The following is an 18,429-nucleotide window of genomic DNA, read 5'->3' on the forward strand; positions in this document are numbered from 1 at the left end:
CCGTGCTGATGGTGTGGAACCTGCTTGGGATATTCTCTGTCTCTCCCTCTCTCTCTGCCCCTACCCTGCTCACTCTTCTTGCTCTCAAAATAAGTAAATAAACTTTCAAAAATCTTTTAAAACTTACGGTTAGAGTCACAAATATGGGTTTAAAATATTATCAAAGAGGCACCTGGGTGGCTCAGTCAGTTAAGCGTCCGACTCTTGATTCTGGCTCAGGTCTGAATCAGACACAAGGGATTGAGCCCCACGATGGGCTCTGCTCTGAGCATGAAGCCTGTTTTACATTCTCCCTCTCTCCTTCTCCCGCCTCCCCCTCCCTCTCCCTCTCACACACGTGTGCCCTCTCTCTCAAAATAAATACAACATTTAAAGAAATTAAATCTTACCAAAATGTACCTATCATTTAAAGCTATGCTTTTAAACTAGATCACATTTCATCTACGGCTAATAAAAACAATTAAATGGGCCAGAATCCTCATTCTTTTTCTAATGAAATAGAAAGGAAGAGAAAATATAGCTCACTATGTAGCATATGGAATCAAAGTACCATTTTGTGAACATCTTGTTTTGGCAGGGACACACACACAGACATACATACAGGGAAACATACACACATGCACATACATACAGAGCATACGTCTGTGTACTGAGTATCGAGTTGCATGTAATATTTCGTACTACGGGTCATGGTCAAAAAAGTATGAAAACCACTGGTTTAACACAAGGCCAATACCTGTGGTAATTTTCCAAGAAAGAAGACAGAGAAAAACGTTAATCTCCCTCTCAAAGTAAAATACACACACACAAGTTAACTGGGCTTTTCAACAGTCACCTGGAAGACACTGCGTCCCAATCCTGACCATCTCCCCTGGGTCGCTGACCTGTGCGTCCAACCACAGAAGGCCGGGGGCTACTGCTTCCTGGAGAAGGATTCTGGGAATGATGAATAACTCTAGCTTCATGACAATAAGACAAAGAAGAATTTTGGGAAACTGTATCTGAGAGGAAAAAAGAAAAAAGTTATCCCTCAGTAGAGACAAATTATGATTATGAATAATTTAAATCATTCTTTCAAAAAACAGTAACAAAGTTAAAATAGTAGAAATGCTTCTCTTGGGGTAAAAGTAAAGGTCAACCTTTTCTGCAAGTATTCACTTAGCATTTGCATCTAACATTAGGTGTACCTCTAACTGGCCTGATTACATGCAGCCTTCTAGCCAGCATTATTGACTTGGAACATTTGGGACCACCAAGGCAAAACAGCAGATTAGGCACATCCCTGCTCATAACTCCACAAGAAACCCTACCTCAAACCACATGCAAAAATTAGCTCAAAATGGATCAACAACCTAAATATGAGAGTTAAAATTATAAAGCTCTTAGCGGAAAATATAGAGGTAAATCTTCATGATCTTGGATTTGGCAACGGATCTTTAGATCTGAAACCAAAGTACAACCAAAGAAAATACAGATAAATCGGACTTCATCAAAATCAAAGGACATTATCAAGAAACTGACAACTTACAGACTGGGAAAAAGTATTTGCAAATCATATATCTAAAAAGGATTTAGTAACCAGGATATATAAAGAGCTTCTAAAACAACAATTAAAAAAAAAAAAACCACCCAATTTAAAAATGGACAAAGAACTTTAAAAGACATTTCTCCAAAGAAGATATACAAATGGCCGATAAGCGCATAAAAAGTCACTAGGAAAATCCCTAGTCATTAGTCAGGAGTCTTTACCAGAACCACAGTGAAATACCAGTTCATATCTACTAGGAGGACTAGGATTTTAAAAAGGGAAAATAACTGAGTGTTAGCAACATATAGAGAAACTGGAAGCCTCACAGGTTATGGTGGGGATATAAAATGGGGCAGCTATTGGGGAAAACAGTTTGATGGCTCCTCAGAGAGCTAAAGGTGAAATTAACATATGACCCAGCAATTCCACTCTTGGGTATATACCCGACAGAACTGAAAACAGGGGTTCAAAGAGATATGCCTATGTTCACGGACACATTATTCACAACAGCCAAAACATGAGGACAACTCCCGGGTCCAGCAACAGATAAATGTATAAACAAATGTGGTGTATACAGAAAAAGGAGTGAAATTCTGACACAGCTACAATACAGAAGAACCTTGGAAGCATCATGCTAAGTGAAATAAACCAGACCCAAAAGGACAAATATTGTATGATTCCACTTGTATGAGATACCATGAACAGACAAATTTAGAAACAGAATGTAGAGAGGTTACCAGGGGCTGCAGAGGGAAGGGGACACGGGAATAGGGCTAAATGGTCACAGATCTTCTATTTAGGGTGATGAAAAACATTTGAGAACAGAAAATGGTGATGGGTGCATAAGAGTGTGAATGTAATAATGCCAACAAAATTGCACATTTTAAAATGGTTATAATGGCTTGTGCTACATATTTTACCATAATTTTTTAAAGGAATTAAGTAAAATAAAGGCATTTTCAGAAGGAGAAAAAAAAAGCTCTCCGAGAGCTTCTCACTGCACTTCAAAGAAAATATGAAATCCTTACCAAGATCTACAAGTCCCAATACAGTCGGCCCCTAGCTACCTCTGTTCTCACTTCATTTCCCTCTCTGCTCCCCACTCCCCATTTACTACATTCCAGTCACATGTCTGCCTTTTTTCTGTTCCTCTAGAATATCACCTCCCAAGGCCTCCGACCTTCCAGGAATACAGTTCCTGCAGCTCTTCAAGTGGATGGTTCCTTCTCGCCCCTCAGGTCACCTCCTCTGAGGGCCTTCCCCACCCATCCTATCCAGGTAAGCCTCGTTTCCCCTGTCATTTTCAGTCACATCACCCTGCCTATTTCCTTTGAGCACTTCTGATCTGAAACAAACTTGTTTGTTTGTTTATTACCTGTCCCCAACCTTCTCAAGGATGAGCTCAGAAGGGTGGGAACCTTATCTGTTTTGTTCGGTGTTATACCCCCTAGAGACTAGAATATCAATCAGCATATAGTTGGTGATAAATAAAAATTTAATACATGAGTAAATCTTCAAAGATAATACTTTTATCAATATTATAACTCTTATTCTGATGAAATATGGGGTATCCACAAGCTCTCTGCTATCAGTCATTTGCAAAATGCTGTATCTCAAGAACATTAATGAGGAACCCTATACCCTCTGAGACCTATAATAAAGCTAATGTATAGCATAAGTATTCAAGTAGCATAGGATCAGCGAAACTCTGAACAGAATTGGGATTAACTGTGAAGCATGATGACAAATCACTGTAATTTAATATTCAACTTTCAATGCATATGGCATAAGTGCACAGAATTTCTAAGCTGTAAATACTGCCGACAAAGCCAGCCGAGTGCTCTAGTTGGCCATTAGGTGGTGCTTTTTCCCTTAAAAGTCTGGCACTGCTATCATATTATAAATACTCTAACTATATCACAAGCCGCATAAAAAGTTTTCATAAAATACAAATCAGGAGCACCTGGATGGCTCAGTTGGTACAGGATGCAACTTTTTGATCTCGAGGTTGTGAGTTCAAGCCCTATGTTGGGTGGAGAGGTTACTTAAAAATAAATAAATAAACATAAAATATACCAAAAGTTAAAAAAATATATTTATTAAAAAAAATACAAATCGTTATTTTTTTAAACCAATCTATTAATACAACAAGTAACTTCTAAAATGCCCAAGGTCCCACATAAATAGTTGAACTCAGAATTCTAACCCCTGGCTCCCAACATCAGTATATGCCTAAGAGAAAAGAAAAAAAACTCTTGCAAATGGTTCTTATGAAAAAAAAAAAAAAAAAAAAAAAAGACAGGATCATGAGTGGTTCTGTCACTCACACGATTGGTTTTCAAGTGATTATCTGATTGCATTTAGGAATGAGGAGTTTATGCTGTGAATATTTACACAGTAAGAATAATAGAAACTTCTCAGAAGAATCTGCAAATACCACCAGTGACTAATGAATAAATAAACATAAATACCTTGTTTACTAGAGAAAAAACCTGGATCACGGTGAAAGTTCAGTCTGTTTCTTAAATACACGCACAGCTGCTGCAAACAGGACACGGACTGTAAGGCCAGGCGATGCTTTCCGTCTCCTCCAAAGGCCAGTTTCAACAGAGATAAAAGGCTCTGAAATATGATGAATGAAATGAATGAAAATGATCAATGAAAGTGGGTGTGGAGTTTAAGTAAGGTTAAATGAACAACCAAAGGAAAGAAAATAACTTGTAAAATATTTGTAAGACATAAGAAACGGAAATAGGCAAAAATGACTTAGCAATGGGATAAAGCGAGACAATAAAATTTAAAAAGAGTGCGCATTTGTTACATCTAAAGTGTGTAGGTTGAGTACCTATTCTGGGAGAACATGAATTACTCCCCATTCAGGACGTAAGTTACAAAGTAGTTTTTAAAAATAACAGCAAGCCTTCAGCATCTCAAACAGCTAAATCATCTTGCCACGTTTTGGCAGCTAACAGCTTTCCTCTCCTCTGCTGCCTTCTGACAACTGCCATTGTCACACTGTGTCTTCATACTTACCATTCAGGGGCCTCCATTTGGCCCTGTGATTACAGAGAGAGGGTGCTGAGGCATCACTAGCTGCTGCAGATAGGCCACAACCCTAGACCCCACATCCCAAGCTCTACCATATAAACCACAGAATCTATCTGAATTGCTCATTGCCCTATTTCCCCGGCATCCAGCCCTGTGCCTTAGACATCCTACATATTCAAAACACAATGCTATTCTTAGATGAAGAATGGTTACTGCTGTCCAACCTCAATTTCCAAAGTCTATTCTCCCCTTATGCAACCCATAAAAGGTAAATTCAAGGTGGTCAAACTGGACTTGTGTGTGTCAAAAGAGACCACCTCTGATCAGAACTACCACTACCCAAAGAAGAGCACAAGTGGTTTCAGTAACCAAACACTTCATTTTATAAATATAATACTGCACACTCCTTCCCAAGGACTCCTACTTTGCAAAATCTGTTTCATTGTAAAAAAGTTCTCTATTTCAAAATCTACAACAATTACAGAGGATTCGTACCTGAACAATTTTTGGCCTTTGAAGAAAAATTTCAGCAGGAAAATCTTGCATGATAACATCCTTCAATAGTTCACAGGTATTCCAGATTAAAGTGTGGTTACTACTTCTTAAAGAGCTACAAAAAGATAGCATTATTTATTTTTAAAAAGAGCTTATCTGTACCAGATTCCAAGTAACCTAGTAGCGTAATGACTCTACTAACAGTCCTTCAGGTCTCAATTGAGACTTCACTTCCCTGGGCAGCCAGCCTTCCTAGATCTACTCCGTAATCAAGAACTCTAGGATAGGTCCTTCTTCCATATGCCTATATTCGGTGCAATAGCAATTGCCTGTTGACTTTCTAACCCCCACTAGAGCCTCCTCGACAACAGGCACTACACAGTATCCACCACGGTATGCCAAGACAATCACAATGCTATAAATGAGATCAATGAAGTCAAAGGGCACAGAATGCAATGAAATTCGCTAAACGAATTAGGAAGTAACACAGAAAAAATAACAGGAAATGTAGAGTTTAATTCTAGAAATTAGATTTATTACTGCTCTTCCCCAAGCTAGTGAGTCAAGCTGGGATTCCCCTCCTACCGCAAACAGAGGACACCCCTCACCTTCTCAGACAATATGTGACCCCCTAGGGATAGAGCAGAATCCACACGCCCCCTCTCAGCCCAGCTCCAGCCCACCATCCACCACCCACAGGGGTGTACCAGAAACCGTGTCTCTTCCTGGGGGCCCAACTCAGACCCCCTGCCCCTTTCCTACGTGTACCCTACCTCTTCAATATGTTATTCCAAGAGAATTTACTGATGCCTTGGGAGTGCCAGCATCAAAAAGCATTTAACAGCCTGTAGCTGCTTGTCTCATCCTAATTCTGGCACATTGGTCTTTCTACTGCCCACTGAATATACTGTCCACTAAAAAACACTGCATTTATGCTTAATTTTTTCCATTTTTATTAACCAAGGGCATAAGCTTTGGCCAATCAATCTGGCCAATAAGAGATGACTCATATGTCACCAGGAAGTATACATGACTCCAATCACGAAACAAACAAACAAACAAACAAAAACAACTAGATGTGTAGCCTGATAACAGCAAATAGGAATTTTCTAAATTGCTCTTTGAAACAGTGAAAATCATTCATATACTCCCAGTACTGCCTTTCACAGACACTTAGTATCTTTTTTCCTGGTGAAAATGTATGATAATAACAACCAGATGTAATGGCTATCAATGAACCAAAATGCCTGACAATGCCAGGCACCGTACCTTTCGTTAGAAGAGAGAACATGTCTATCTGTTGTAGTCAGGGGGAGCCAGGGAAATGTAGAAAACTTCAAACACTTCACAGTCTGATTTACTGTTAATGGAACAGCAAAATTTAAGGGATCAAAGACAAGTTGATAGACTCCCAATGTTAAGAGCAAGGCTTTACCCTTAAAACAAGTCTTCCAAGTTACATCTTACAGTAACCTAAAATATACTAAACAAGGTCAGCTGCAAATTTGTTCCCTAACAGGATAAATAAGAGCTGTTTTCATATTTTACACAAAACCCATACATTATTGTTATTAGAAGAGCATTAAATACAAACCAATACTGAATGACATTTAGAACTTGAATTACATTTTCTATTGTGCCCTGTGGCTAACCAAAACACAGAGCTTAAATTTAACATGAAAGGAACTGGCATTTGGAGGCCTTTAATTGTAGAACTTAAAAATGAAATAGACATAATCATATAGTATATTTAAAAATTAGGCATGTTCAAATATCCTTCATGGTGTTAGATGTTTAAGCCTCTTTGAAGACGACTTACAGACCGTAAGGTTGAAGATCAAATATCAGCACTCAAACCAGATTAAGAGAAATCTGAGAAACCAACACAATTTTAAACTACCCCATTCAAATTATGTTTTAAACAAATCTTATATTGTACAAATTAAGGTGGCAAAGCTGAGAAACAGTATGCAGTATCTACAGAAACCCTTCCAAGTGGCAAACAGTCTTTCCGCCAAATGCTCTGAAAAGAGCACGGAATCACTGAATTCAGATAACAGTACTATTAAATTCCCAAATATAGCACAGTTGCTTCTTTCAAAAGTGCCAACACACAAGCAGGGTTTACTTTTTCACAGAAAAGTAAGAGGGGGGTGGAGGGAAGGACAGACCTCTACTGCACACAAAAAAAATGGATCCAAAATAAGCCCCTATCATTAACCCACAAACTGCAACTCACATAGCATTTTACCATCTCAATGGTCCCTAACGTTTTTAGCAGCTGCACTCGAGGTCCCACCTTCTCAGCCCTGGACACACTCTCTCCCTTCAGATGTCTCTCCCCGTCACTCAGTGAAGCCTCTAAATCACAAACACAAAGAAACTATCATCTCAAAACCAAAGCTCCCTCACAAGCCTAACAAAACTTTCACAGAAAGAAAAGGTAGAGTATTTTAACAGCTAAACAAGTTTTCAGTTCCTTCTTATGCTGTTATTCAACCAGAGTTTCTATGAAAGGCTTTTAATAACAGACGGCTTCCAAACTGAGTTAAATGAAATACTTGACGTGAACAGATACACCCTTGGACACAACGTTTTCTTTTCAACTATGCAGGCAATAAAATGTCAGGTACGTGCTCACTTAACTATTCCCTAAGTGCATCAACTGGAACAAAGGTTTTATCCTTTCCAAGCCTCAGTGCCTTCATCATTAAAATGGGGATATTAACAATATCAATTTCCCCGGGACCTGCTGAAGATTCATTCGTTCACTCAAAGAATAGATACTGAGCTCCTACTATGCTTTTGGCATAGTTTTGCACACTGGGGATAAGCAATGTTCAAAGCTATCATTAAGCTTATAACAAGGAAGACAAAGAAGAGGTAAATTAGTATGTGATTTCAGACGATCTTTGTTAGAAAACTAAACATAGGTAGAAAGTGATCACTTGGGTCCTCAGGAAGGCCTCTCTGAGAAGGCGACACGTGAGCAGAGACCCAGCCAGACATCTAAAGACCTGGATGAGATTCCAGGGAGAGAGAGACTCTAGATCAGAGCTCTTCTTCTATCAGCTGTTCGCTGGGATAAAGACAAATGAAGAAACCAAAATGATCCTGAGTCTTTGGCTTGAGTAACTGGATGAACAGTACCACTTGGTGAGCTGGAGAATAAACAGGATGCATACACAGCGTGCGGCACAGTTCCCAAAAGAATTTGTGTTCAGTAAGCACTGAGTATTTCTGCCACCATCACCACCCACCTAAATACAGCTGTTCAAATGTAGTTAGAATAATGTAAAATTTCACCACTTAGACACTACATCCTAATTTGAGGAAACTGAAACATTCAAGCTTGACCACAACATTAGGAAAAGTACATTAATTTCTGATTTACCAGGTCAACAGGATCTATCCCTCTACATATACACACCCATTGGTCGTGGAGACACTTCCGTCTGCTGGAAATTACTTCTGTCTTGAGGAAAATATCCTATTAAGATTTCAGGTTGTTGTGGCAATTCTGATAAAAAAAATATATATTACTGTATTATTGATTCCTTATTTGCTAAAAGCGAAACTTACTCTTTTCAAATATTAGTGTTTTCTCTTAAGTTTTTTAATCATTTTAAAAACTGGAAAAATAACAGGTTTTTTTTTTTCCTCTGAATAGTCTTCCTACAGAGGAAAAAAATGTAAATGTTGAGTCAGTTTTGAATTGAGGGGAGGGTGTTCCCCTCTTTTGTGGTTCAGCAAATACTACTACTCCTTAGATGAAAACATGCACAATGTACATAAAGAATCTGTTACAAAGTATTTATTCAAGGGCTCATCTCTGCTTCTTAGTCCATCCCCCTCCTCTCTCTTCCTCCAATTATGTAGTTCCTGACCACTTCAACTTTCATTAATATCTTTAAAGAAAAAGTCGTCAAAAATAAAGGAGTCAAGCACTCATTCAACATCTTTGACGATCAATCCTCTGTCACATGTGATTGCACATGCAGCAATACAGTTGTAATGAGAATGGAATAAGGAAAAGACTAAAACTAATTTTGTAATTGTGCTTGAAGTTTTCATGCCAGTACTTCCTAATCTTAATACAGATAACAAAAAATTAGCCCTAGACCATCCATCTGATCTCCCCTGCGGGGAACTAGGTTGAAAATACATGGTTTAAGATTCTACTTTATTGGTTTTGGCTTAGGCAGAAATTTTCACTGTTAAAAATCGCAACCACACAAGAACCCAGTAAACGGAGGCTCCTATTATTTTCTCGTTAAGAGCAGCACCGATGATCTCAGCAGTAGCGACACAGCACAGATACAGAGAAAAATATGATCTAACAGATTAAGCAAGCAAAAACACATTTTTAAATACTTTTACTACTCAATCACATTAATCTCAGGAGCATTTTTTTTTTCCTTCAAATCAATTTAACTGCTTTCCAGGTACAAGGCACTCTACTGGGAATTAAATCACAAGGGCAACCAACAATTCTGTGCTTAGTACATGCCAGGCCCTATGCCGAGCACTTTACAGCACTGTCTCATTTAATCCTCATGACAATTCGATACAGTATTCTTTCTTACTGTCCCAATTTTTGGATGAGAAAACTAAAACCTAGCGGGATTAAGTACTATAGCCAAGGTCACAAAACTACTGGAAGAAGTGGGACTTACATTCATGTCTGTCTGACTCTGATTTTAACAGTGTACTATGTATAGCTCATTTTAACTGGAGACCCCGTAACAAAACCATGAGCTAGGACAGATACCATCCTACCCCTATGTGAGGAACACAGTCCAAGAATGCAAGTATAAAACATTCAGAACAATGTCTGGCACGTGGTAATGAGGGCTCAGCGAAAACGTTGTTATTGTTGAAGAAATAATGTCAGTCCCACAAAAAAAAAAAAAAAAAATCACTGGCAAGTTTTAGGCCCCTTGACCAAAATAAGCAATAAATACAAATGCATTCTCCTCTGAATAACAGCAGAGGAGGGGAAAAGGTCAAACTCATGTAAATTAATGCAATAAAAATAAGTTGAGGAGGGAAGGGTTGTTTTTTTTTAACCTAAGATCCCTTTCCTTAGAATTAACCACAAGAACCAATATGTTTCTATTTTAACAGAATGCATCCAGATTGATTCCAAAGAGTTACCAGTTTGTTTGGTTTGGTAAGATGCAGAGTATAGGGCAGGATCATCTGAAGGAAGAATAAAAAGTCCGTCCAGAATGCCATCAATTTCACCCTGTAGATTCGGCTCCACATTAGAACGAAGTTTAGATAAGAATTCAACTGCACCAAGGTCAACCAAATGCTTGACTGCTGGGGGATACTGAAATAAGAAGAATCACATATGTCAAAACTTCTACACTTTATCTGACAGCAACTAAACCAGGAAATTATTTTTAGTATGCTAGATGTTCCTTTTGCAAAAAATAAACCTTGCATTGATATACCCAAAAGTAAAGAACTTCCATGAGTAGGACACAGATTTATAGAGACATATGTAAACCATGCGATGACACTTACGAAAGAAAAGCCCAGACACTGACACTAGAAATGCACACTGCCAACTCCTACTTTTATTTATTAAATGGATTACCTCTCTCAACTGACTCCTACCCCATCCTCTCCTACCTCCAACCGTCAAAAGATGCCAAAGTAATAATGTCCTATGACTGCACACTGACTTACAGTTTCAAAAGGTTAGACTTGCCCTTTGACATCTGACCCTGACAACTGCTCTCAAGACAGGCTGAAGGGCGCCTGGGTGGTTCAGTCACTTAAGTGTCCGACTTCGGCCTTCGGCTCAAGTCATGATCTCATGGTCTGTGAGTTTGAGCCCCAGTCGGGCTCTGTGCTGACAGCTCACAGCCTGGAGCCTGCTTCGCATTCTGTGTCTCCCTCTCTGTCTGCCCCTCCCCAACCTGCGCTGTCCCTTTGTCTCAAAAATAAGTAAACACTAAAAAAAAAATTAATAAAAAATAGTTTTCAAAAAAAGACAGGCTGAGGAACATAAAATCTGAAAATCAGATATGGAAAACTCAATTTCAGATACTTGAGGTATTCATTAACCGTGGTAACATTAACTTTAAACATATTCTCTTTCAGACACATCTAATCTTTAACATGTAAATGACAGAACACAAGGAAAACCAGAATGACAAATGGCAACTTCCAAAGATGATTCCAAAATTCAGAACACACCAGAACCCAGAAGTTCTATTATTCCGGAGCACAACAGATACAATGGGAGACTCAACATTACACATAAAAGGAAGCTGAGCGTGCTACACCCGGACGACCATCTCTGGTTGTTCCAAAAATAAAAAATAAAAAATAAATGCTACAAATTAAGCAACACTCACTCCTCTGATTTTATTTCAAAATGATCCTACCTTAACCAATCTGCTCAACAGGCTGAGAACTTCTTCTTTCATTGGAACAGACGGGAAATTGAACCATTCCAGCAAACGTTGAAAAAGCAACCTCTCCTGAACTAGATCTTCACAGCAGAGTAAGTTGTGCTCAATCTTGCAGAGGATATTCTTGAGAGCGCGTTCCCTGATCTCGGCCAGCTGATGACCTGTCAAAGGACAGCACAAAGCTATTTCCCAACTCCGAACAGACGCCCCCCCCCCCCCCCGCCCCCGGAATTCACCCTAAAACTTAGTTGATGCTGGGGGCGGGGGCAGGGTCAAGAAGGAAATAAACCAGTTTTTTTGTTTTTGTTTTTGTTTTGTTTTTAACAGGCGGGCCTCGGGTGCCCTCGGGACGCGAATCGCTGGGTTTATTCAGTCCGAGATGGATCCCCGGGGGCTGCCCTGGCGAGGCCAGGACGAAAGGGAGCCGTCTCAGGGTGGCCCGGCCTCCAAAACGTCACACAACCAGCCTTAGCAAGTGGCCACGACAGGACGGCGACGCGGGCGAGAGGCAACTCAGACTGTTACCGAGTTTCCTGATGAGCCCCGTCAAGACCATCTCGTCCCGCTCAATCAGCCGCCGCCGGAGAATTAAACTGCCGCGCCACAACGTCCGTGTACAATCAGTGTCCCCATGGAAACCCGGCCGGTCGGGCTGCGGGTTCCGCAAGGCCGGAGACAACCACGGCACAAATAGGAAGCATCCAGGGAGCTGCTGCTGGGCCCCGCGCCTCCACAGAAGCTTAAAGTCTCTCTGTAATTACTACTACGCGGCTCCTAGACAGCAGTCTCTATCGTAAGAACCGGAAAGAATGAGGAGACAAGCAGGGAGTAGAACCCGCCTTGGCCGCCGTGCACGTCGGGAGTTGTGGTCTTCGCCCCTTTGTGCTCCGCTCCCGGAATTCCGGACCCGCCGCTGCACCCACCCGCCGAGGGTTCCGGCGTCCCAGCGCGGGCTCCGGCGCGGGAGGCACGGGTCTGACAAAGCCCAACCAGGCCCTGCAAACTCGCCCTGGCTCTGCCAACCTGAATTCTTGGCTCCCGGAGCCTTACAATTTACAGTACAGAGTTTGGATTCCCGCACGTCCACCAACGCCCCACCCCCACCCCCCACCCCGCCGTTGGTAACTAAATTCACGTATCCTCTTTAACTGTAAAATGTACCTGCAAAGGCAAGCAGTGTCCTTGGACACCTAAGTTCTGTATAAACACCTGAGGAGGGACAGGGAGGACATAACTGAACAGAAGAGGAAAAAAAGAGGACTGTAGAAAGAAAAAAAAAAAAAATGGGGAGGAGCGGGGTAAGGGTGTGAATTAATATTTGAATGTCACCACAGCTGGCATGGCACTGTGATTGGTCTGAACAAATAGGAAAAGAAAAAAGAAAAAAAAAATTCTAAGCAATGGTAAGAGCAGCAACAAGATTAAATTTGTAAAGAGATTTGCATTTTAGAGAACATTTCTCTCACCAATATTTTCAATTTTCCCTAGGAGAGGGATGTCAAGGTACATATACCCATTCCTATTTTGCAAAAAAAAATGAACTTAAATTCATATGAGGTCTTCATCCACAGTCACATCAACTATTTAAGTGGCAGATTGAGAGCCTGACCTAAATTTTCCTTGTGACATTCTTAGGACCTTGCTGCCCCTGCAAGGTGTATAGGTAGGTTAGAGAGTGGTGATGTTAGACCCGGATCTGGAAGAATAAGTAGGAATTTGTCTGCCAGGCAAAGAAATGGGGTAAGGGAATTCCTGCCAGAGAAAACAGTTCAAGCAAAGGCAAGGATTCAGAATGAGTCCGTCAAGGTCAGGGAAAGAGAGAAATTCTAGGTGGCCAAATTACCTCTGGGAGGTGGACGGGGAGGTGACTAGCATGCTAGTTCTCCATTTGTCCCTCTAGCTTCCAGGTGGCTGTGGGGAATGGGAGACGGCGGTAGGAAATTGGAGAGTGGGAGGAAAAAGAGGTGTGGATATTTAACCGATGCCCCACTAGCCCATACCTGAGCCTCCCTGGCCGAAATGGTGACAGTGGCTACATTCTTCAACCCTAGGGTAAGAGCTTTTGATGGGTACTGTGCCAAAGGGACCAAAAAGTGGAAACAATTATACCAGCTGAGAAGTTTCTGTAGTTATCCAAGCATGAAAGCTTGGATTTGTGGATTTGAAGTATCAAAGTCAAAATACATATGACAGTACAGAAGAATAATGGAAATAACTTTAGAAAGATATTTCTAAGATGAAAAGTCTTAGATGATGAGAAACTGAGGATGTCAGTGGGGAAGGGTCAGTGATAATACTGTGGGAGAAAAATAAATTACAGTTGACTCTTGATCAACATGGGTTGGAATTGCACGGGTCCACTTACGCACAGATTTTTTTCAATAAATACAATACGGTACTCTAGATGTATTTTCTCTTCCTCGTGATTTTCTTAACATTTTCTTTTCTGTGGCTTGCTATGTTGTAAGAATACAGTGTATACTAAGTATAACCTACAAAATATGTGCTAATCAACTATTATGGGAAAGGCTTCATGTCTACACTAGACAATCAGTAGTTAAGTTTTGGGGAATCAAAAATTATATGTGGATTTTTGACTGAACGGGAGTCACTGCCCCAAAGGCCTGTGTTGTTCAGGGGTAAACTATAATGTAAAACAAGCATGTTTCAAGTTAAAAGGGGGGATCAAACTATAAAATGGTCTCTTTTTAAATGGGATATAATGAACACATAACATTATATCAGTTTCAGGTGTACAACATGATTTGATATTTGTATACACTGCAAGATGATCAACCACAGTATGCCTAGTTACCATCCATCAAAAGTGGTTTTGTTTATGTTGCTTTTATTTTCTAATTTGTATTGTTATTGTTGAGTGTATATTGTTTTTATAATTAGACAAAAGTCATTAAGTCCTGCTTATTACATTCAAAGAAATTATGTGTCATTTTTCTATTAGACTAAGTACTGGTTTGCCAATTTTTCCTCAAAGAATCCATCTTCGATGTATTAATTCTGTTAAAGAGAATACCCAGATTCTAAGGTATTTACTGTACTTTTATTTATCATCACTTGCTTTCTTATTCCTTTCTTAGGTTTGTTTTCTGGCTCCTTTTCTAACTTCTTGAACCAAAGGTTTTATTACTTTGTTTTCATTCTTATTTAGCTGCAGATAATTTCATGAATCTACATCTAAGAAAAGTTTTAATCATATATCATGAATTTAGATTTATAATGTTCTAACTATGGTTATTCCTGACCATTCTGAAACTGCTATTTTCATACTTTCAATCTCACCCAAGATCTATTTAGAAGGAGGTTTTAATCAAGTCTCTCCTGCATACACTTTAGTTATTAATTTTTACTATTACTCTATCTCAATCAGCAACTTGGGCTTTTATAATTTTGAACATCGATGTAAATTTTCTACACAATGCCTGAGTGCTTGAAAAAATGAACCATATATGCCTGTGTGGATGTATGGAGAACTGTATGTATGGCTATTTGTAATTCTCTACTTGTGCTAACAACCGTGTTTGTTACATTTATTTAAATCCTAACTTATAATAAAAACGTGTGGCATTTTACCGGATGATAAATGGTAGTCATCCAGCTGGCAATGTATATATGGATCAGGAAAGCGATGAAGAGTAGAGACCTTGTATGTTGGAATCTGCTTATCATCACAAGCTATGCAACACAATGGAAAAAAAACATGGACCCAGAAGCGCATGGGTCCACTTAACTCTCAGCCATTCTTCAACCTTTTACCCATACCCATACATCACTAGCAGGCATGGCCTCAGTCTGCTTTACCCGATCATTTGGCTTCCATCATTTGGCTTCGACACTAGGTCACAGGAAATGTTCAGTTACTCTCCTAAGAGCTCTTGGGGCACCTGGGTGGCGCAGTCGGTTAAGCGTCCGACTTCAGCCAGGTCATGATCTCGCGGTCTGTGAGTTCGAGCCCCGCATCGGGCTCTGGGCTGATGGCTCAGAGCCTGGAGCCTGTTTCCGATTCTGTGTCTCCCTCTCTCTCTGCCCCTCCCCCGTTCATGCTCTGTCTCTCTCTGTCCCAAAAATAAATAAACGTTGAAAAAATTAAAAAAAAAAAAAGCTCATGATACTATTTGTGGTTATTTGTGCTAGGAGAAAAAGAAATGCTTTTTTGTTGTTGTTGTTGTTGGAAAAGTTGTGCACTTTTGTTTTTCCTCACCATGTGAACATGAATTCTAATACTTGGGTTATGTACAGTGGGTCTGTCAGTTGCGATCATATGCATTTCCTACCCTTTATTTCTCTTACCTGACTACATTAAAACATCTGGGGGTGCTTGGGTGCCTCAGTCTGCTGAGCATCTGACTTCAGTTCAGGTCATGATCTCAAGGTGCATGAGTTCAAGCCCCTCATCAGGTTTGCTGCTGTCAGCATGGGCCCACTTCAGATCCTCTGTTTCCCCCCCCCCCACACCTCTGTCCCTCCCCTACTCATGCTCTCTCTCAAAAATAAACATTTAAATTAAAATATATGCCTCATATTCATATAAGCTAAACAGGGTATTAAAACAAAGTATTATGTAGAGCACAAACCTTGGAACCAAACATAGGTTTGATGTTTATTTATTTTATTTTGAGAGAGAGAGAGAGAGAGAGAGAGAAAGAGAATGCACATGCACAAGGTAGGGAAACAGAGAGAGAGAGAGGGAGACAGGGAATCCCAGGTAGGTTCCACACTGTCAGCACAGAGCCTGACGCAGGGCTTGAACTCAAGAATAGTGAGATCATAACCTGAGCTGAAACAGAGTCAGACGCTTAACCAACTGAACCACCCAGGTGCCCCCAGACATAGGTTTAAAACCAGCTTTGCAACCTTCTTAATTGCATAATTATGGGTGAGCTAATTAACTTTCCTGATTGCAAATGACAAAACTTTTACTCAAAGATGTACGCAAAAATCAGTTATTTATTACCTCACTCTAGAAAAGGATCTGGCCTTAGAGACTCCAAAGACACTAATATTCTTTTTCTCAATATCTTAGCTTTGCTTCTCTGAGTGTGTTTGTCTCATTCTTTTGTATAACTGGCAAAATGTAGAGAAAGAGGGGCACATGGTCCAGACTTCCATCTTCCCATAGAGCGACCCTAGAAGAAAGGGAAGGCTTTTCTGCCAACATCCGGATGTAAAATCCATGGTGAGAACCCCATCAGAATCGACATTATGAGATTGCCCGTTCGTAGGTTATTTATTCACACTCTGAGCTGCAGGGCAGGGTATTATAATTGGAACAGAGTTAAAAAGGAGTTGGGCAGATTTCCACCAAGGAAATAGGTGGGATTAACAGAAAATGGGCAGAAAGAATCTTCGGTAGGGGGTAGAAACCTGATGCCTCTATAACCCCTACACCTCAGCTTCTACAAGTAGAAATTGGGGTTAAAAATAGCACCCATTGGGGCGCCTGGGCGGCTCAGTCGGTTGATCATCCAACACTTAATTTTGGCTCAGATCATGATCTCACAGTTTGTGGGATCAAGCCATGTATCAGCTCTGTGCTGACAGCATGGAGCCTGCTTGGGATTCTCTTCCCCTCCTCTCTCTCTCTGCCCCTCCCCCATTTACACTCACTCTCTCTCTCTCTCTCTCTCAAAATAAATAAATAGAATTAAAAAAATTATAAGATATTCCAGAAAGGTCCTTCCCCTCTCTGCCATGTGAAGATGCAGAAAAAAGATTTGTCTTTGAACCAGAAAGCTGGGTCCCCATCAAACAGACTTGTTAGCACTTTGATCTTGGGCTTTCCAGCCTCTAAAACTGTGAGAAGTAAATTTCTGTTGCTTCTAAGCCATCCCTATTCAAGCTATGGTATTTTGTTATAGTAGCCTGAATGGACTGAAATAATTGTCTTTCTAGGGATCGAATGCAACGTTGCATGGCATCTCACTATGGCTGCAAGTGTAACCACGGGGTCGCTCCCTTCGTCGGCACCCGGCCTCAGAAGCAGGCTTGCCGCCCATTATAGGAGGCCTTACAGACAGAGGTGCTCAGGGCCTTACAGCTACTTGTGCAGCCATTGCCAGGCACAATTTCCAGAACAAAGGGAATTTTCCTCATTTTCCAGAGGGAAGAAACTATTGGCCCAAAAGAGAAATACTTTCACAAGCTCCTTTTACATTAATTGGGTTATTAATTTATTTATCACGAGAACATATTAAAAAAAAAAAAAAGCAAGCAATAGGATTCGTAAACAAAAGGATTCTAACCAATAGATGTAGGGAAGTTATTCACGGTGCCCAGGGCAGGCAAACATTCTGTGGGTCTTCCAGAAAGTCACCTGGAGCCCAGTCTGCCTTACTTAAGAATAAAGATCCTTTATTAATTATTTATTAATAATTCTGATCTTTAAGAAGGAAAGAGACGCATGGCTAAAAGTTTCATCCCCTACTTGTGAATTTTCCTAATTATGCTCCATAACTTTGTCCTATGAATTTACATAATATTTAATTTTTAAGGGGATCATCAAATTCTAATTCACTTCCCCAATACCAAAACAGAAAGGTAATAAATATTTTATGCCGTTTTAAAGTGGGAGAATTGAAGCAAGGTATATTCATGTTCCACTTCAAATAGCAAAGCACATGGATTTGAACTCTGCTTTCTTTGCACATGTTAATAAATAGGGGTCTTAATTATAGACGTGGAGAAGCAGACAAGGATGTCTATCACCATTTCTGTTCAACATTATACTGGAATTTTTATTCAGAGTAATTGGCGAGAAAAAGAAATAAAAGACATCCAGATTAGAAAGGAAGAGTAAATCTATTTCTATTTGCAGGTGACATGACCTTACATGTAGAAAATTCTAAGGAATCCACAAAGAAACTATTAGAGCAAAGGAAAGACTTAACAAGGTTACAGAATACAAAACCAGTG

The 18,429-nt window shown here is 40.1% G+C and overlaps 1 protein-coding gene across 4 annotated transcripts in view; it reads right to left on the reverse strand.

Moving 5' to 3' along the window:
- The window catches only part of RTTN (rotatin), a 188,611-nt gene that overhangs the window by 150,282 nt on the left and 19,900 nt on the right, over positions 1-18,429 (reverse strand). For 3 of the 4 annotated variants that reach the window (XM_047828308.1, XM_047828307.1, XM_047828311.1), the window contains exons 1-8: positions 12,025-12,146; positions 11,473-11,660; positions 10,229-10,406; positions 8,502-8,591; positions 6,341-6,431; positions 5,072-5,186; positions 4,000-4,150; positions 836-1,001 (exon numbers count right to left, since the gene is read on the reverse strand). In XM_047828308.1, the coding sequence (XP_047684264.1) occupies positions 836-1,001; positions 4,000-4,150; positions 5,072-5,186; positions 6,341-6,431; positions 8,502-8,591; positions 10,229-10,406; positions 11,473-11,660; positions 12,025-12,055 (1,010 nt within the window). In that variant the 5' untranslated portion in view covers positions 12,056-12,146. Of the gene's footprint in view, positions 1-835; positions 1,002-3,999; positions 4,151-5,071; positions 5,187-6,340; positions 6,432-8,501; positions 8,592-10,228; positions 10,407-11,472; positions 11,661-12,024; positions 12,147-18,429 lie in introns of those variants that run through there. The other variant, XM_047828310.1, reaches the window with a different exon arrangement.

Source organism: Prionailurus viverrinus, chromosome D3 (assembly GCF_022837055.1).
Source record: "Prionailurus viverrinus isolate Anna chromosome D3, UM_Priviv_1.0, whole genome shotgun sequence".
Classification (NCBI taxonomy): Eukaryota; Metazoa; Chordata; class Mammalia; order Carnivora; family Felidae; genus Prionailurus; species Prionailurus viverrinus.